We start from the raw sequence: 21,317 nt of genomic DNA, 5'->3' as shown, positions 1-21,317 counted from the left end.
TAAAATACCAGTTCTAAAAAAAGAAAGCATTGCCGTTGTGTCGTATAATACAGTTGTTCCCCATGGCGGTCGTAGTCTATCGACATTTGACAATCCATCTGATCGGGAATTTTTATTTTTAAATAGTTTCAGTTCTTACATATAGAGCCTTACGTACTTCTTTATGAAAGAATGGTAATTTCGATGTATCTACGTTACTGAAAAATTGTAAAACATACAAAACATCTGTATCTATCACCAAAACCGTCAAGTATATTATACAGAACTCCTTTCGATTTGAACATTCTTGGTTAATCTTTTAGTTTAATTTTCAAATTAACGATACCTAGACAACCGTTTTAACTCCGATACATTGAGAAGACCGTTAAGAGTATTACGTTTTATTCTTAATGATTTTTTTCCATATAAAATTAAAGATGTACTGATATAGGACAGCCTTGTCGAATGCCTCTATCCATTTTGCATGTTTTAAATAAACAACCATTTTTTCATTTCAAATGTTAATTCTTACATAACATTTCAACCCATTTCTTATTTTTTTTAACATTGAATTGATTTCTAATACTTTCAACAAAATAGTCCATTAAACAAAATCGGAAACTTTTTTTCAAAATCCATAAACAATAGTATACAATTTTAATTTTCTGTATAAAAATAGTCAAAAGTGGTTTTAGAATGTATCCTCTAGCGATTAAAAAGAGTTTAATAATTAAAAACTTGTATTCGAATATAATTTTGGTATTTCTGGGGGATTAACAATAGCCTATGTAAGGTCATTGTATTACAATTTGAAATTTTCTTGTTTCTTAATGATTATTTGATTTATAATGCGCCATGGTATTGCTGTATGATGTTTGTTATTAATAACGCCATGTTGTTTTTAAGGCTGTTTGTCTTGCCTCACTACTGTAGTGCTTTCGTTGACCTTGCACTCTTGCACAGTCGACGTAAACGAAACCGATCTGAAAATGATTACAAGAAGGAGCTCAATGTGCCCAAAACGGATACCAAAGTGTATATCTGCGCAACAATGTGGCATGAAAATAGAATAGAAATGAAACAGATTCTGATATCAATATTTAGGTAAACTGAAGTTTAATTTTAAATCATATGTTTTGATGGAATAATAAATAAATTCCCTCCATTTACCGTACCGGTACCATTTTTACTTGTAACTTGTAACGTTTTGTATACTAAATGATTTTTTGATTTTTGTTATTTTAGACTTGATCACCACCAGTTTCAATATGAGTTTAGTAAGAAAGATCTTAAAGGCAAGGAGAAAGATTACTACACATTCGAAGGTATCAACGTTTTTATTGGTGATAGTCACTCCTGTAAAATGAAAAAAAAAAAAAAAAATCCGCAAATTGACGTAATATTCAGTATAAAGATGGACGTTATTATATTTGTGGTAGGATCAAGGCAAGATAATTTTATTTTTTTATTTATTTTTTTTTTTTTTAATTTAAAACCAAACCATTAGATTTATTCACGATATTACAATTCCTTCTTTTATTTTAACTTTCGATATAAAGACATGGAAATTATAAATATATGCATCTTTGAAAGTGTGATATTTTTTAATAATCGACCCCAAGTTGGCGGTCAATTATATGAGAAGGTATTGTATTTCTTAGATTTGAATCATTTAAAAAACCTTATGTACACAACGTTTTCCGTCTGCAAAAACTTTAATGTTTCATTGAAATAATTGGTCCTCGTCTGTATTTTTGACGCTTGCAACCTTTTGTTTTCTTTTTGGTCTTGTTCGTGTTTGATATTATTTTTAAGCAAAACGGTACTGCCCAATTCAAACGCATAGTCAGCAGTTAATCTATCAATAAATAGGTATAAGTACCTCTGTTTCATGCGTTTTGTGGTGCTCTAAGAGGGATAACACATGATTAAAAACCTACTTTTGTTCATAGATAAAACATTAAATGTAATATGACTGGTCGTTTAGATTAATAATGGTCTGTTTTAGCGCACATACACTTTGACGATGCGATGGAAACGAATAAAGCAACAAACACAAGAGGTCCAAATGATTTTGTGAGACAATTTATGGAAATCGTTAACGAAGCGGGAGGGTATGTTTAATCTTAAAGGCAAAATAAGTAACAAATTATCTTTGTTCAAACATCCTTTCACAATAAATGCAGTTGATAGAAAGTATTATAAAAGAGTGCATCAATTAATAAGATTTATACATGAATTAACTGTACAAAACGTCCTTTTATACTAAACAGTTAAATAATAAATACCTGTATATACACTACAAAAACGCTGATTTGCGATGATAGAAACCAGATCTTAATGTTTTCAGTACGACAAATTGACCTAAAGAAGCACTTGTCAAATGCGAAACAGATAACTATTGGTTTTAATTTGGTCATTAAAGATCCTTACTGAGCGTAATAAACATTTTCTTTGGTTGCCAATGTATTTCAAAATGGTTAACATACGTAACAATTATGTTTTTTTCCGTACAACTTTTGTCCAGTAAGATAAAACTTTAGCTTTTGATCTAACAGAATTTTATGAAAAATGAACAATTATGACGCCATGTTATACTTAAATGGTAAGTATTTATGTTTGTTTTAGGGCCTTCTATAATAGAAAAATCATGCTGAACCCTCCACAGAAATACGTTACTCCATATGGAGGTCGTTTGGAATGGAAACTTCCGGGAGAAAATAAACTGGTGGTTCATCTAAAAGACAAAGATAAAATCCGGCACAAGAAAAGATGGTCACAGGTAATTTATGGTCACGACAGGTCACAAGGTATATTGAGTCACACGAATGCAGACAAACGTAAAATGTCACTTATCACTATCGTTTAACACAGGATATATCTTAGAAGACCCAAATGATATATGCATACTAAAATCAATTGCATTTAATCTTAAGTTCTTAAGGAAAAGCAGACCTCGTTACTACGCGATATGTACTATTAGTACACGTGCATTTACCACACATTTCTTTAATTGTTAACAATAATTTGATAAACAGTTATTCCATGCATTAAAATTTATAACACAGGTGCAACTATATTTTATGTAAATGCTGTTGAAATAAGCAGTTTGTATTTAATTTTTTTTTCTTTCATTAGATTATGTACATGTACTACTTTATTGGGTACGAACTCCTTATGAAGGACAGGAATCCAACGACAATAACAAATCCAAATTTTGATGATAGTACCTCCATTTTTGAACTTCTAAGTGACGAGATTAAACAAAAGGTATGACAACACGCTGAAATGGTTATACAGAAGAATTATAATTATTTTTTTGCGGAGTAACTCTAATCTGTTTCTATAAGAACCCAGAATCACCAAAATGTTCATTATAAATTTGAAAACGACAAAACTAAGTAAAGTAAATTTGTCCATTTTATATAGGCGGAAAACACTTACATTCTTGCCCTTGACGGGGATGTTGACTTCCAACCAGAAGCACTTCAACTTCTCATTGATAGAATGAAGATAAATCCAAAAGTTGGAGCCACTTGTGGTCGTATTAAACCAGGAGGATCTGGTTAATACTTTTTTCATATGTCAATGTTGATTCGCTAAAATATAGTTCTTTAATGTTTATATCATGCAGTATATATGTTTTGTCATTTGACTTTTATCCGTTAAACATGGACATTAAACGGCACTAAATTATTCTGTTCTCAGGACCTGTTGTCTGGTACCAGCGTTTTGAGTACGCCATAGGGCACTGGCTCCAGAAGTCCGCCGAGCATATGTTTGGTTGTGTTCTCTGTAGTCCTGGCTGTTTCAGTCTGTTCCGTGTTAAAGCACTCATGGACGATAATGTTATGAGAACATATGCTACCCTACCTACAAAAGCAAAACACTTCCTACAATATGATCAAGGTTGTTATTTCATATTAATCATGGCTTAAATATACACTGAAATTGTCATTATGGATCATTTCGGCTAACTAAAGAGAGTTTATTATACATTTTATGTAAACAAAATTCACAACACTGTGAACTCATCATTCATTTTCTTTAATCAGACAATTTTCAAATGCAGGAGAAGACCGTTGGCTCTGCACCCTAATGCTACAACAAGGTTACAGGATCGAGTACTGTGCAGCTGCAGAAGCAATCACATTTGCTCCTGAAGACTTCAAAGAGTTTTTCAACCAAAGAAGACGATGGATGCCATCTACGATGGCTAATATATGGGATCTTCTCAAGAGTTATGCCCGTACGACAAGAATAAACCCAAACATTTCATACTTTTACGTTTTTTACCAGTCCATTTTATTGTTTTCATCGGTATTAGGTCCTTCCACTGTTTTACTGGCCTTAGAATCGGCCATAGGATCGGTATTTGGGGTAGCACCTTCGGTAGCTTATCTTTTAACATATGGACCAACAATACTGTTTCTAATCATTTGTCTAAAAGCGAAAACAGACACCCAACTTAATATTGCAATTGCGCTCAGTGCTGTGTACGCTCTTCTCATGATGGCGGTGTTTGTGGGAACTCTTGTTGCAATCGCTAGCGAGGGATGGTACACTCCTACGGGGATGTTTTTCTACATTATAGTGGGAACATTTATAATTGCTGGGCTTCTTCATCCTCATGAGTTGGGAGACTTATTATGTGGTGTCGTGTATTTTATATGCATTCCAGCAGGTTATTTATTTTTAATAATTTACGCTATTTGCAATTTAAACAACGTTTCATGGGGAACAAGAGAAAATAAAACGGCCGTATTAGAACACTCTGGGCCAGATCAAAGGAAAGGCAAAAAGAAAGAGACAGAAGATGAAATTGATTTTGTAACCACGGAGATGATCAGTGGGATGATCAAACAGGTCAAAAACTCTAATTTAGCTAGAGCATCATGCTCAGAGGCTTTCTTTTCAATCTTTCGATGGATGAACAATCTAGTTATCCTAAAATCATTAGAATCTGTTCAAAATATATTTGATAAGACAAAAGATGAGTCAGATGCTGCTGAAGATGGACAAACAGTTGGCAAACATTCGCTTTTTAAAAGTCGGCGTATGAAAGCTCCGATGCCAAGAAAAAAGAGTTTAGACGATAGTTCATGGGCATCAGAGAATGTTAGGCAGTTAAATCCGTCTAAACTCGAACCCTTAGAGGAAAAGTTCTGGAAAGATCTTATTCATTTTTATTTATACCCGTTGGAAGCTGATCAGAAAAAAGAAGAAAAGGACAAAGAAATGTTAGCTGAACTGCGAAATGAAGTAGCATTTGGGTTCTTTTTTCTCAACGCTTTATGGTTAGCAATTATGACGGCGATGAACGAGGCAAAACATATAATCAATATTAAAATAAGTCAACCTTCAGGGCCGCCAATAATTATTGAACCGCTTGGATTTGGTTTTCTGGTGATGTTTACTATATTAATAGTTCTACAGTTTATTGGGATGGTGATGCATAGACATGAAACACTTTTGCATATTTTGTCAATAACAAAGCTAACAAAACGAAAAAAAATTGACATTAAGGAGCAAATCGGCCTACTTGCGAAGGAGGATGTGGGTTATGATGGTACAGATGATAGCGTGAAAGACGAGGAGGATGCCATATACTGCAACGAGAAAATGATTAAGCGTGCAGCAGAAGAACGCGCAGCACTAAAACACGCTCTACCAGACAGGTACGAAAGACGAAGGAACCACGCGCTGAACTTACGGAAAACAGTTCGGAGATCCTTGAATAACCAACACACACAGGACACTTTGAACAGACGGGGAGGTGGATTGCAAAATCAAGACTATTCAAACCAGGAATGAAACCATGCATTTTCACACCTTTTATATAGTTTGAATATAAAGATACATTGTACTATACATAGAGACAATCTTTAAAAAACATTACCCTATAATGTTTCTGTGTTGTATGGTACACTTACTTATTAAGTAGTACTGTGTTTGTATTCTGAAAAAGTCATCTCGAGGAAAAAAGATCTGTTTGACAACATTGTGACTTCGACTAAACTGTATCGTCGTTTTAATCATTACATGTATGTATGGTCAATGACGCAGAATCATCAATTCATCCTACATCTAACAATTACATCAAATAATTCATCTAGACTTACATATCTGTTAATCCCTGTACTCGCTCAGTGTAACCATTTTTATTATTTGTTAGATCTAGTTTTGTATAAAGTTTAATTTATAATCACTTGTATTGTCTTATGGTAATCTTTTTATATGTTTATTATTACCTATAATATTTTTTTTTCTTTGTAATCATACAATTTGGATATCAGGACTGTGTATTATTAAAAAAAACATACGACAAAGCGGTCATTATTTTATACTCTTGTAGAATGCTCTTTGAAGAAAACAATTGATATAAAACCATTATTTTGCCGTTTAAATTGATTTCTATCATGATATTTTACAGTTATTAAATGTTTATGTGGATTAGTTTTTGATTCGTAAGCATTCATTAACTTGGTCATATGTTCTTTTGTAAAATATAGCTTTAACCAAGATTGACGCTTGTTGAGTTAAATTTTAAGTTCAGGTCCAATTTTAAACATACACTGAACATGTAATTTCTTGTTTTTATTTGTGTTCTGCGGTCTACGGTGTTTGTTGTCTAAATATATCATCTGTTAAGCTGTCTATATTGTTTACAAAAGAGACAACTTGTTTACCTATTTAATGTAATTTTACCGTGAAAATTTATGTTAAGAATTTAAGATAAACATATTTTTTTTTTAATTTGTAATATAGCTGGGTTGTTTCTTAATTGTATATTTTTATCCTTATCAACAATCTACTGTACAGTAATGGAAAAGGGTGACCATGAAAAATATAAAGAATGCTTTATTAAAATTTATAAATTATTTTCTTAAATGATAACATGGCATACATAGATATACAGATACTTATTACATAAATTAGCATTTAAAACATGTTTATAGTTTTAAAAGTTAACGGTTGGTTTGTTTTTATGCAAAAATTTCATGTTGTTAAAAATTGTGTAATAACTGTCATATTCATAAAATGGGTGATGTAATCATTTTTCTAAGCCTAAATATCAATATGCATTGTTTTTACAAAACATCCAAGCCTATATTTTTGATGTTAATGCACATATCTACAGCAACAAATATCAGAGCCACTCTTGATTTATTCAGCTTAATACATGGACAATTAGTTATGGTTGTTGTGATTGTTATCAAAAAAGATAAATGAAAATTTAAAGTTAGAGATCAGAAGTTGTTATCTAAAACATGTACATATTTTTGATATCACAAATAAAACATAAATTCATCTCAAAGTCAGGGCTGAAAAAATACTTCTTAATGATTATAATGTAAACCATGAAATGTTTCTATAATATCAATTAGTGTTTGCATTTGGATTGTCATTAAAGTATTTTTTTATTTTTTTTATTTTATTCTTTGGTTTTGATTTGATTGTCAAAAAGATCGTGAAAGTTTAACACAATGAATTACGTGTAAATTATAGGAACTGCTGAATAAGTAATAGTATCCTAAACTGCCCAGAAGGTCATTCAAAGTCTTTTGTTTGTTAAGCGTCCGCTTTTCTTATTAGAAAAAATACATAAATCAGCATTATTTTGATAAATAAGAAAAACAGTTCGTATCATAATTTGAATATTTTTTTAAACACTAAAAAAATAAACAAAGAAATCAAAAGCACAATTTGAAAACACAGTAATTTTAAATACCAACCTGATAGTATACCTAGTACTTGTGTTTTAAAACATGAAAAGAAAAAGTACTGAATTGGCATAATTTTTTATGCTTAACAACCAATTTGCCTGAGGCCGCGTACCATAGAAAAAAACTTGAAACGGCCTATCTTGATACTTTTTACATCAATCATGATATTGTTTTCCTCTCACGAGCCATTTATCTTGAAAATCGATCGTGACTGAAACTGACAAAACTACAATCTACACCGATCCAGGAACATCATTTGTCCGCTTAGTATGAATAAATGCTTTTTTTAACTATAATTGCAAACTGCTTACAAATGCATAGTTAAGCTTATCAAATGTCAATTTCAATTTAAGTATCTTTGATACATAATTTAACAATGCTCATGAATGTCTATTTCGTACTTTTGTTGATGGATATTTGCCGTTTGACATTTGTCTTCATATATGTACACTTAAAATTGAAGAGCAGTTAAAATTTATACATACCAGGAAACAATTGCAAGTCCAGGATTTATTGATTGACTGGTTAAAACCTTTTCTTCATGAGAAATTCACACTAAAAAAACAACAAGAAATATTTTGGTGATTTATCATTGGTTTTACATATTTTATCTATTTGGAGTTTCTCGGAACCCCTATTATAGAGTTTATCAAACGGATATTTTCATACAAAATCTCCTTTTTCTCCTTAACTGTTTTATTGTACTATGGCATCGAACCTGACAGGATGAGAATGACGTTTAAAATAAGGAACTTTGGAATTTTAAGGTGTATATTGATTTACTGGACCACGGCACGGAGCATCGCTTTTAAAGTGGTGGCTAGACACCTACCCCAAATCCCGAGAAGCAAATAATACAGGTAATAATAATGAATGGATAAATCAATATGAATAAACTAGTAACATTTTAATCCTAATCTAAGAGTAATGAGTTGAATCTAATCATGCATCATGCAACATGACAAACTCAGTACTAAAGTTCCTTTTGGAATATATTCAACAAGCATAGAAAGATAATATATATGCTTTGAAAGTAAAAAACAAAAGAAATGACAAGGAAATATCAATATTTTATTATTCATTTAATTGCACTTCAGATAACCTTTCGATCTGTGTCATTTTTGAGTATCTGACGCAAGCTAATGTTAAAGGATATATTACCCGTGGCAAATTCCCTAAAATTTACAACATATAGATTGAAATATAAACCCACCTTCGTATGCTCGTCCTCGGTAATGATGTATTTGTACTTGGGGAGACAGGTTGAGATGGCTAATTCCGACAGCTGTTACAGCTCTCCGGCTGGATCACTTTCTTCCATTCCTGGAATAGCACCCAGGCAACCCCTTGGTCACAGCAGTTCACAACAATTTTTCAAAACGTTTGCTCCAGGTAATAACACATTTTAACAGTTATCAATTAATGACGAATCTCATGGTTATGTCTAATAAAGGTATTGGAAATTATTATTTTTCAACACAAAGATGTTTGTGTTTTGACAATCAGTTGAGGAGATTCTGCGAATTTTTATTTATCAAACCTTGCAGAACTACAATGATATATGTATACGAGTAATAGAACATTTTTCTTTAATCATATAAATATGTTTAGCATGTCAAACTTGTTAACCTCACTAGTTAAACAACAGCATTTTAAGAGTCGTTTAACTCTCTATAAGCTTTTATTTCATGTAAAATCAAAGGAGGGTTCGCCTCTTCTCCTTAATATGTATCTGCTAAATTATTTGTTGATCAAATGTAAAACTTTAAAAAAAAACACTCTGAATTGCGCATACGTTGTAAACTTCGTGTTTTGATATCTGTTTAAATGTATGCATTTATATATTTATTTATCTTAATTGTTTGAATAGTAGAGCGGGCTTTTAGTCCAAAACACTACCGACAAATGAAACCATGCATTCTGTATTTATCTTTTTCCGGTGATATGGGAAGATATTGAAACTAATTGTGCTTCACAATTTACTCTCAAAATCGAATGTCAGGAAATTTTGCGAAAATTTATTAATCATTCGTCGCCAGACATTGTTGATAGAGATTTGTTTTTATCTCCGAAGAGAAAATGTCTGTTTTCTTCCATAAACGCAAGAAAATGAACCTGTCGTATAAGATGTGATTGTTATATCAAAGTATCTTAAATTTATCATTCGGAATGTTTTTATGTTCACAACAACTTTTATTCGATTTTTACCGCTAGTAAACATTTTGAAAATATAAATAAGCGAGACCTGGTATGATGAAAAACCATTTATATAGATGTAAACTAGATGTTCGTTTACATGTACATGGAAAGTGTATCTACATGTAGTGCAATGTACACTACCTTTATACTCTCAATATTGTACATCAACTGCTGAATGCTAATTTCAAAATTATGACGTTCAAGCAGCATATTTATAACAAAATAGATGCATATTTTTGTCTGAAATCTAAAGAAAAATCTAGATGATGAGGTGGAATTGGGTCCACCTACCTAGTTTTGTCAGAGTTTTGCAACCGAATGCGGTGGGCGTATTTGAACAATAAACACATGCACTACATGCAACGCGCGTGATTTACACGCTCTGTAATTCATTTTTATCGTGATCCAAAATGGATGTTCAATCTGTTTTCAATCCCTCAATCAGTTCAAGTAGGCTCCAATATAACAAATAACTGGTTGTAGTTATTTGGAGGGTTAAAAGTAGACCTAACATGGCTATTGTGTCTCGACGAAATAATAGAGTCAACAGTAGTCTATAATGGATAGATTTATGGCAGGACGACCGTGCGTATTTGGGGATTGGAGTGAAATCGATATGTACGAGTATTCGTTATAAATTATTGAAAAGGAATATTAACGTCTCCGTCTGTATAGTAAAGTGCATTAGATACCTGAACATATGAAATAATATGATGCATTAGATACTTGAAAATATAAAATAAGAGGATGCATAAGATGCTTGAAAATATGAAAAATAAGATGCATAAGATGGTTGAAAATATGATATAATAAGATGCATTATATTTTTGACAATATGAAATAATAGGATGCATTAGATACTTGAAAATATGATATAATAAGATGCATTAGATTCTTGGCAATATGAAATAATAGGATGCATTAGATACTTGAAAATATGAAATTATAACATGATGCGTTAGATTCTTGAAAATATGAAATAATAGGATGCATTAGATTCTAAAAAATATGAAATGATAGGATACATTAGATTCTGAAAAATATGAAATAATAGGATGCATAGATTGTTGAAAATGTTAAATTATAGAATGCATTAGATAAAATGTGAAATAATAGGATGCATCAGATGCTTGAAAAAATGGAATTATAGAATGCATATATGCTGATGTAAATATGTTAGTGATATAATCACCAAACGAAACATTTTATTTTTGTGCAAAATTAACATTTAAAAAAAAAACATTGAGAAATTACCTGTGGTTTATTCACTCGTTTAATGAAAAAACGTCATAGAATGAAAACAAAAATAACAATAATCTTTGTGTACCATTAATGTATTAAATTGACTAAGATATAGGAGAAATCCGATTCTTCATTCTTTAAATACACGCAGATCCCATATTAGAAATCGTTTTGATTTCATTAACAATGTGACTTTTTTAAAGGGATATTTCAGCCAAATAGCATCCAATGGGAATGTTTTCTTTTCCTTTCGAGAAACATTGAATTTCTATAGATTATTACTAAAAACATGCAAAAGCATATAAAAACAGGTAACATCAAATAACATCTGATGATCGTAAACCAGGGGCTGGTAATAATCTACGTGTAATAATCTACGTGTAATAATCTACGTGTTCGAAAAAAAATTAACGAGAAGAACGTACAGAATCAGTAGTCTGATAAAATTAAGACACGGGATATTGTCCTGAAAACCCTGATATTGTTGCTGTTGTAATAATGAGTCTTTTTTTATTTTGCTCAAAAACTGAATACCGTCACAATATATTGAGCGTGTTATCTTAATTTTTTTTATGATATGGGAGGGAGTCTAATTTTTGTTTCAGTTGTAACATTTGGATTCAGTAGATTCCACAACAGCTATCAGTATACATGACTTTCATTTTGTTAACATTGAAAAATCTTTCTAAATGTAGCATGTTCACCCCCTTAAAAAGCGAAAGTGTATCCGTTTCTTTGTTGTTGTAGATTATATCATCATATGACTGATTTCCTGTTAATTAAACTTTTGTATAATTATAATGATTATAGACTCTTACTTACAACATTGAGAGTGTATCCTGGATAAAACTACATCGTCTTACCCACTCAAAAACACCCATAAATATACAATGAAAATGAAAATAAGACGCTATTTAGATTCATATTTAATATCTCTTAAAGATATATAAGAGAAAGAAAGAAACCATCACTCGATTACACTAACACTGTGCTAATTATATGGTAATTATAATGGTGTTGTGTTGTGCATGTACTATGTCTAAATAGTAGTCAGGGTTTGATACATGGTGCACGAGCCGGAGGCGATTGCACTATGTATCAAACCCTGACTTCTATATAGGCATAGTACATGCACAACACAACACTATTGTTGTTATTATGCCAAGTGATGTATATATTGACGTGCTTTGCTATAAGTAGCTGTGATGTTTGAGTGTTGTCTTGTCCCAAAAAATAATCACCGGAAAAGCTAGCGTTTGTTCTTTCAAATTAATCAATTGATTTTAAATTGATTGATTTTTTAATCAACAAGTTGTTGTACAATAAAAAATCAAGAAAGGTTTTCGGGTTTTTTTACAAATAATAATAGAGACGTTTCATCTTACCGAGAAAAAATCGAAATGTTTAGCAGACGAAATCTCAATGAATTTTGTTCTTGAACATTCTTTATCAAGCGCCAATTAAAAAAAGCGTTTTTGTTATTCTCATGTAGAATTTCTTTCGGAATTGTTTCATTTAGTTGTTGAAAAGTTTATCAAAACTTTAATTTATAAAATTATCGTCAATGATGAAGTGTTTTTGGAAAGATTAAAAATTTTAATTGCTTGACGTCAATCGTATGTTTCTACGTTATATATATATATATATATATATATATATATATATATATATATATATATATATATATATATATATATATATATATATATATATATATACCATAAGATACATTATCGGCTACTGTAGAGTAACGGTAACACGTTGGGATTCAAGGCAAGAGTTCGAATCCCACTGTTGGCGCTTGCAAAGTCGTTGTTGTAAACATTTGCTGTGCTCTATTTCGGCATAGTATGCTTAGGCTTTATAAACTCATTGTATACTATGCGTAAATAGATGTGTATTGAATAATTAGCGACAGACTGACAGGAGGCATAATCATTTTTAGTAGGATTCTCTTTCTGCTAACTGCAGGTACGTATGTCCGGTCTGAAAAAAATTTAAAATGGTTGACCTGATCGTTGATCCGTGTTTTTCAGACCAGAAGCTACAGATTAAATTTTGTACTTTTTTGTCTGACTAAACTGCATATAGAAAATTTATTTTCGTTTAAATAGACAGTGCTAACAAGAATATCATCTGCATGCATTCCTTGTGTGAATTTTTGCGTTGCTTTAATATCAATCATCGATCGTTAAAGCTTTGATTTGCAGTTTCATTTTTTTATGTATTATAAGGTAAAAAAAAAAAACAAACAATTTTTTAAACATTGTTGACTAGGTGAATGGTAGAGGAATTCGTCGATTAGTAAATTTGTATAGCTATTTGAAGTGCATGTTCTATTCTTATTTTGTTTATGAGTTACTCTGCCAATGAGCGAACACCTTATTTTTTTTATCATATAGCCTAGGTACTAGAGATGTACAAATCAAATAATTCTTTTTTCAGAATAGATTTTAAATGCTAATATTTCGAAATATTTATCATTAATGCGTTTTCACGTGATATGTGTGATGCATGATGTATGCTGTCACCAGAAAGGTTATTTAAGATATTTCCATTTTTTTTTTAATGATAAGGATAATTTGAATCAAACTATTTAAACAAATTGAAGACCAAGAGCCATAACCGTTATGAGCTGAAACACGTACAGTTATACAAATCCAAGTTTGCTCTTGAAAACACATTTACATAAGTTATGCAGGCTAAATTGATTTATTTACACAGTAAATCCCTCTGTTTAAGTTCCATGTTTGCAAGTTACGAAATTACGAAATATAAATCCCATGTAATATATTACGGACGTATTTTGCATGATAGATAAAATCTCAATTTGTACCTTTTCACTAAATAACAACAGCTTTTTAAGAATCATTCATTTTACAGAAAATAAAATAATAGGCGTATTAACACCGTCTTAGAAGGGTTCAACATGCGGGAAAAAGGTGTTTGATGCAAATAAAGATATCAAAACGCCTGTTGGAAATATGTGTGTGTGTGGGGGGGGGGGGGGGGGGGGGGGTTGGTAGCTGGGAACGTGATACAAGATATTTTTTATTACATGCTTTATCATTGTTTTGCGACTTTAACACATGACTGTTTTTAAATTTGATAGGACCCCCTAACTCTAGTCGGCCCCTCCCAATAACTCACAAATCTAGATTTGCACACTAATGGTACATGTAATAAGTAAATTTATTTCAGCTGTCGCATGTACAGGTCATCTCGTTAAAATTCTCTATAATCTATTGATCTATTGAAAAGAAATCTTCCTTTCTGACCGGGACGCAAAGCAAATCTTTCAGAAGTAAAGTACGCCTTGCACAGGGTAGTCCAAAAGATCGAGAGAGGTTTGTGATCTTAAAGTTTACTTTTTCTTCTTTTTAAATGAAATTTGTTGAAGAATTTCAAACATCCCCGGGCGATTCTTAAAGGAATTTATGATGTAGGTAACTGGTTCAGAAATTGATTTGTGCAAAGGAGTTCGGGGTTCAAAGCCTTTTTTTTTAAAGATCCCCATTATCAGCTTTTTTTAATATGTTGAGAAATCGTTTTTTTTACTATAATAATCATTTGTATCGATCCCTTAATGTTAAAAGATTACGTAGTAACTCGTAACTTACATATTTTCCCATTGACATTTAACTGCATATAGACTGAGATATAGATTTTGGGGAAATTATTAGATACAATGCATTACTTTATTAAGACGGATAAACAAATTTTGGAGAGTAAAATTGATATAACTATACATAGACGGATAAAAAGAAATACATTTATCTTCATAGATACTAATAACACGTAAAATGGCAAACATAAGTAGCCATGTAAACGACAATGTAACATTAAAGTCATTGACGGCAATTCGCCCTGACTGATTAGATGTATCGGTTTAATTGGTTAATTGGAGTTATGTAAAAATAGCATAAAGTTTGCGTGTCATTTTATAATTTATACATTGTTCTCGTTTCCTTTTAAAAGATTACGGCCGAGCATGCGGTACAGATAATTTGTGAATTTTTCTAGAACAATGTTTTTCGCTCGATTTAGTTTGCGCAATAATTTAAGTATAAACTAAATCATTTTCGTTTAGAAATTACCTATGTAATTTTGACATGTACTTCCTCTTCAACAATATAACTTAGATATTTTAAAGTGTATGCAATAAAAAGGACTCTGAAATCTTGATAAGACTTGCGTGTTGCACATGTGCAGAATACACAAAAGCAGGGACATCTACACGAAGTATTAAAGAATGCAAGGGCGAGGCCAATCGCAACTTCTCGGGCCTTTCCGGCAAGCTCGGAAAAACACCTCGAATGTATTAACATCACCGGATGTTAGAATTTTATACAAAATGGAGTCGCTTCCCATTAAAATAAGTATCGGCTAGACAGTCTTGTATGTCGCTTCTGTGTTATATTTTAGTGTATATCGTTTACTTTAATGAAGTATAGGTCACATCTCAACAGATCGTAAAATGTGTTCTATTTATTTCAAGTTTTACAAAAAGGGGGGTTGTCATTGACGCCTAGTTAATACATTCGAGGTATTTTTCCGAGCTTGCCGGAAAGGCCCGAGAAGTTGCGATTGAGGGCGAGGCATGTATCAATGTAGTGTTGGTATACAGGTACTTGGTTTAAATACTCAACTCTCAGAGAGAGAGAGAGAGAGAGAGAGAGAGAGAGAGAGAGAGAGAGAGAGAGAGAGAGAGAGAGAGAGAGGGGGGGGGGGGGGGTGGTGGGTGTGTATATGAATACAAATTATTGGGAAATTGAAACGTTTCCAGGTACGACATTCTCTAATTTGTTATATTCATTGTTTTTTTAAATGACATTAAAATGAAGTAATTTACACCTGGATCATTGGTCTAAATAAGGATATGTATACATACATGTACATGTATATATAACGTTGATTGAAAAAGGCAGGGCGTTATATATGAACGACACTTATATTAATGCTGGCATACATGTTTCTGTTGTCAAGGTGATCAAGGAGGGTAGAATCTTATATCTGCACTAAAGAGATCACGAAATAGAAAACCTGATATATTTTGCGTATATAGCCATGCATTGTAAATACTATGTTGATAACGAGCATTACTATTGTTTCATTGAATAGATACAAAAAAGCATTGGTCCGAGAGCTTGAATTTAGGTTTTAAATTCATCAAAAATGATACGAAAGTCTTAGGAGTTTTTTACTTATCATAGGATTAAAATATATATGTTTATCATTCTGTGTTCAAAATAAGGTTATTTTATAAAATATACCACGTGAAAGAAATTTCCGCTTTTTCTGATGATTATAACTGCGATTATAATAAATAAGTGATTTTGATGAGTGGATGATTTAACTTTGTTAAGATAAAAGTTTATAAAGGCTTTGAAGATTTATTGATATATTTGTTGGACAATTTTGTGTATTATACTTAATAAATAATAAAATATTTCCTTCTATCTTCGCGCTATAAGTGCATACAAATCATACATAAAAGAAACAAACAAAAGTCCTGGTGAACTTCCCCGTCATTAATAATCAGATCGCTGTGTTTATCTGTAGTGACAATTTACCGTTTTGGTTTTTTGCTAGCCCTAAAGAAAAATGTATAATTAGAATGTTTGACATTACTTACATTTATTGCTTTTTGTGATAAGGGGGAAGAAAATGGCAGAACTTCTTTTCATAGTTTTATTTTGTTAATTATTCTTTAAAATCTTTTTACCTGTTCTGTTTATGTTTTTCCTGACCATTATAAATATCAACTAAGATACAGGACATAAGTCAGATTTACGGACATTAACTGATCTTAATAAATAACATTTTTTTCTTTTTAATATAATTTTTTTATGAAATACAAAAGAGAGGAAATTTTTTTTTAAATACTTTCGGAAGACAAATTACCTAAAATCAAAGTACTGAAAGTACGGAAAGCATTAAGCGTAGAAGAAAGCGTTAAAATATACCAAATGTTAAGAAAATTTGTAACGAATTGTATTGAAATCGGGATTTGTTCGGCATTGTAAAAACGCACTCACTCAGAAATCTGAAATAAAATTGAATATGCTTAATTATAGAATACATATATCGTGAACCTTAAATGACTGATTAATGCATGTTGTCCTGTTGTAGTAAAAACTACATGCTGATGACCTTAAAAATATAGAAATCACATCATTTCACAATTAATCTATGTACAATTTTATTTTTGAAGCATAGGATCTTATATCCTCTCGATGAAAGAATATGTAATTTTTGTGTATTAAATGAAATAGAAGACGAGAGTCATTTTCTGTTGAATTGTACAATCTATTCTGATTTTAATTTAGAAGGGAATTATTTAATAATATAGGACATAATCCAACACTGGTAATGTCAAATTTAGACTGTATTATTTTTCTACTGTCAAATTTTCCTAGACAAACCTCTAAAAATTTACTTGATTCTTACCTTTACAGACAATCATTATTGTATAAAAAACGCAATGCGTAATATGTGTCTAATAAATATGCTAAAAGATCATGATTGATTTAAAATCTTAGCAATTTCTGGAAATTGATAACTTTTGCAGTTATTTTATAACGATATTGCTAGTTGGTTTTAAACATTTAAAACAACATGATCAAAATAAAAAAAAAAAAAATGTCAACAACAAAATTAGATGCTAACTAAGTAAATTAAATGTTTATTGTTGTTTATTTGCTACAGTTTATCAACTCTTTGTTATTACATCTGACAAGCCATCAATTTTGCTATCGGCTAGACAGGCTCTTCTGTGGTATATTTTAGGGTAAATCATTGAATTTAATGACGTCTATTTCAGATCTCAACAGACGTAAAAAGTGTCTTGTTTATAAAAAAGTTTAATTAAAAGGGGAGCTGTCATGCACGCCTGTGCTAGTGTCCCAACACTAATTCATCAAAACATGTCTGAGGCAAAATAATTCCCAATTTCTCCGTTAAATTTGGGGCGTTTCCGCCCGCTGAAGGTTCAGTTTTTCTTAATTTTGATTTTTTTTTTTTATTTTGTTAAATTAAGAGTTGTTGTACTTGGAGGTTTATGCATATGAATGTTACTAAAATTCGTGAAATGATTTTTAATGATAATTATTAGTTAAAGAAATGACTGTTGTTGAAATTGGTTTGCAATATGTATGCCCCTAATGTTAAGTGCATGATAATCAGATGTAAAATGCGAAACTTGCGGCGATGACTGTTGTATTGACTCAACATAGTGAAATTGCAAGTTACAGACAGGAGGTAAAATAATATGTAAAGTAGGTGGATGGGATATAGTAAAGTATACATCAGTAAGTTTCTGTCGTGTGATGGTGCGACATGCACACGGTACAGAATGTCAACCCTTTGCAGGAAATTAGCTGGAACAGGAGGGGGGTCTAGATTGTTGAAAAATCATGAAAACTGGGTAAAATATGAAATGGTCGAAAGCGCAGAAAAACCACTATGTAGAAAATTTTACAAATTATGACTGGTAATTTTCCTCACAAATTGGTGATAGGTCTTTTAAGAAGTAAATTAAAGGCATTTGTGCTGAACTGGAACTGAGGACATTCTAGTTACAGAGTTCCGAAGACACACATCCCCTGACTACAGTGAATTGTATAAAAAAAAAACTGTCCCATGCCACCTACATGTAGGTGTAGGTGTTTCGGAAACGCAAAAATGAAAGAAGAAGTGGGTTTTGAAAACTGACAACATAAAAAAGTGCTGCAGCTTTGTTCAGTGATTTCAACATATAATGAGACTATGACCTTTTTAGGTGTTATTTTGCATGTTTAATTAAAAGTAAATATACCTTCTTTTTTTTGGAGGGGTGGGGGGTTAAATCGCAAAAAACAATTCAAGTGTGAAAGCTTGAAAACAAGTTAGTTCACTTCCTACAAAGAGTGCATGAAAAATCATAGAATACCATACCCTCTCCATTTAACCGCTCCCTTGCCGCGGTGTGTTTATCTGTATACATTATATGGCCTGCAAACTGATAAAGGGTTTAGAGTTGTTAGATATTGAAGAAGTATAAGTGTCACTGTTTCACTGAGGAAACATAAAATGTTACCGGTAGGTAGAGGCACTAATTATACCCGGGGACGTCCGATAAGAGGTCGATATCAAAGTCAATACCGACTTTCTGTAGTCAGTCTTATTAGTTTTTGTGAGGGGTGACGTTATTTATGGGGGGTACCCTGGGTGGTGGTGATAGACATTGGTGACAGGGACCTCTAGCTGGTAGGTGCATGTGTTTTTGTTTGTATGGGCTATTATTTCATGTCGATTTAGTTTTCACTTTTTTTAAGTTTAAAGGCTACAGCCTGATGGATAAAAATCTATTTATCAAATTTACAAAGAAATTATAATTACATAGAAGGGAATATCTTAATATTTTTTTTTGAAATTGGTGAATTTGCGGATTGCGACTTGGTGCGGATTTAGTGAATTTGTAAGCGTACAATACCAGCATTCACACACTGCAACATATATATGCATCCTGCCATGCAGTGCATCAGTCGGTTATATATTTTAAGAGCCAAAAAGTTAGTCATTTTCCTTTTAAGATTATTTTTAAAATAAATAAAATACGGTTACGGCATGGTTTTAGTAATAAGATGCGTGTTGTGATATATTCAGGCTCGAATTTTCACTTATTTCTTCTTCGACAAAAACAAAATAACTTGCTTTATACAATACGACTGGAATTTACTGGATTTTATGTTATCAAATCAAAATATGTACACGGCCATAAATAATATACTGTCTCGTATAGTTAATTTAATTTGATAACATGAAGTTCCGTAAGTGACACAATGCTTGTTCAAACTTCGGTGAATACTAAATAGTCGGAGCATTGCATTACGTCACAATATGGTGCCAAATTTTGGTTGCTGTGTCAATAAAATATTTTCAACATCAAGTAGTTTAGTTTTTAGTTCAGGATATAAAAGAAAAGAGATTTGTTTAGATCCTCTATCTCCCCCCTACTCTACATAAACAATGAAGTTCCGTATTCTTCCGTTGTTTTAATTGCATTAATATCTTTTTAAGAGTCATTGGAAAGTCATCTAATTAAGACCGATTAATATTAAAAACCATCAAGATAGGGTATCGCACTCAGCATATTCGAGAGACCGTACATTTTCGTGTAAGCTAAACATTGTTTATGTTAATGATAACGACATTTGATCGAGATCCATTCATTAAGGTGAAACAGTTTGCATTCATTATCAAATTTTTTCATTCGACTAGTATCACTTTTATTTGATTTTTTTTCTGATCTTTCACCTTTGTTTTGTTTTTACAGAAATGGCGTCCCATGACGAAGGGAATCCGAATGGCGACCCACTGCACGGGTATATATGTCGTGTTCATTTTTTTTTTTATCATACTCTTATGTTGAATACTGAAATCTGATTGTTTCTTTAGACCGAAAGAGTTACAAAATAAGAGAATCACAGAACAACCCAAAACTAACCAAGTTTGCGCAGTAAATTGCAAGTTTTTTATTATGTTGGAGGCAAATGTACACTGCAAGGGTCACTTTTCTTCACGTACAGTGTGTTAATTTTTATAAAAATGACACTTATTCTTCAGCATTTTACGTTATAAAGAGTAAAGCGGGAAATCTTGAGATGTCTACCTTAAGACGCCATTAATAAACGAATGTGCACAAAAAGGCCACTCGAATCGTATCTAGTTGCGTACAGATTGACGAAAGCAAACCCGTGACCTACCTTAACTGTTATATTCAGGCAGTTAGATTCGGGGGGGGGGGGGGGGGGGGGGCTTCCTCATGGAGTTGGCCCCCACTTTTTTGGTAGTATGTAAAAAATAGGTATGAAAAGAAGGAAATTAGGAGCGAAATTGATGTTTTAGACATACTACCCCCCCCCCCCCCCCCCCCTCAGATAAGGATTTTGAATTTTGGAAAATTAAATTTTCTCTTTTTTTTTCGTTTTTTTTTTTCCCTTTTGCTTGTCAAGATTTTTTGGATGAGTCTGCCCCCTTTCAAAAATGATGTTACGTGCCTGATATCAAATATGTTTAGTGTCGTCATTCAACGCATCGCTGTATTGCCGAAGCGCATACTTTAAAGCGAGATTTGCGATAAAATGAATTTAACGCTCAATAATATAATTTATAATTAGTAAAATGTGA

The 21,317-nt window shown here is 31.9% G+C and overlaps 2 protein-coding genes across 5 annotated transcripts in view; both read left to right on the top strand.

The window, feature by feature from the left end:
* The first annotated feature begins 881 nt into the window (after window positions 1-881).
* On the top strand, window positions 882-7,412 carry LOC105341371 (chitin synthase chs-2). The gene is made up of 8 exons (XM_066069366.1): window positions 882-1,083; window positions 1,225-1,304; window positions 1,988-2,093; window positions 2,608-2,761; window positions 3,118-3,249; window positions 3,409-3,544; window positions 3,688-3,888; window positions 4,052-7,412. Exons 1-8 carry the CDS (start codon window positions 1,031-1,033, stop codon window positions 5,791-5,793), a joined length of 2,604 nt encoding a protein of 867 aa, XP_065925438.1. The 5' UTR covers window positions 882-1,030; the 3' UTR covers window positions 5,794-7,412.
* Window positions 7,413-8,421: 1,009 nt separating this feature from the next.
* Window positions 8,422-21,317, top strand: part of LOC105341373 (chitin synthase chs-2) — a 27,133-nt gene continuing 14,237 nt past the window's right edge. Inside the window, exons 1-3 of one of the 4 annotated variants that reach the window (XM_034474307.2) lie at window positions 8,422-8,566; window positions 8,969-9,098; window positions 20,464-20,512. In XM_034474307.2, coding sequence (XP_034330198.2) covers window positions 8,975-9,098; window positions 20,464-20,512 — 173 coding nt within the window. In that variant the 5' untranslated portion in view covers window positions 8,422-8,566; window positions 8,969-8,974. Of the gene's footprint in view, window positions 8,567-8,943; window positions 9,099-14,395; window positions 14,495-19,273; window positions 19,395-20,463; window positions 20,513-21,317 lie in introns of those variants that run through there. The other 3 variants (XM_066068441.1, XM_034474308.2, XM_034474309.2) reach the window with 3 other exon arrangements.

This window comes from Magallana gigas, chromosome 8, assembly GCF_963853765.1.
Source record: "Magallana gigas chromosome 8, xbMagGiga1.1, whole genome shotgun sequence".
NCBI classification, from domain to species: Eukaryota; Metazoa; Mollusca; class Bivalvia; order Ostreida; family Ostreidae; genus Magallana; species Magallana gigas.
Note: the sequence above shows the minus strand (reverse complement) of the source record. Positions and strands in the feature narration are given on the sequence as shown.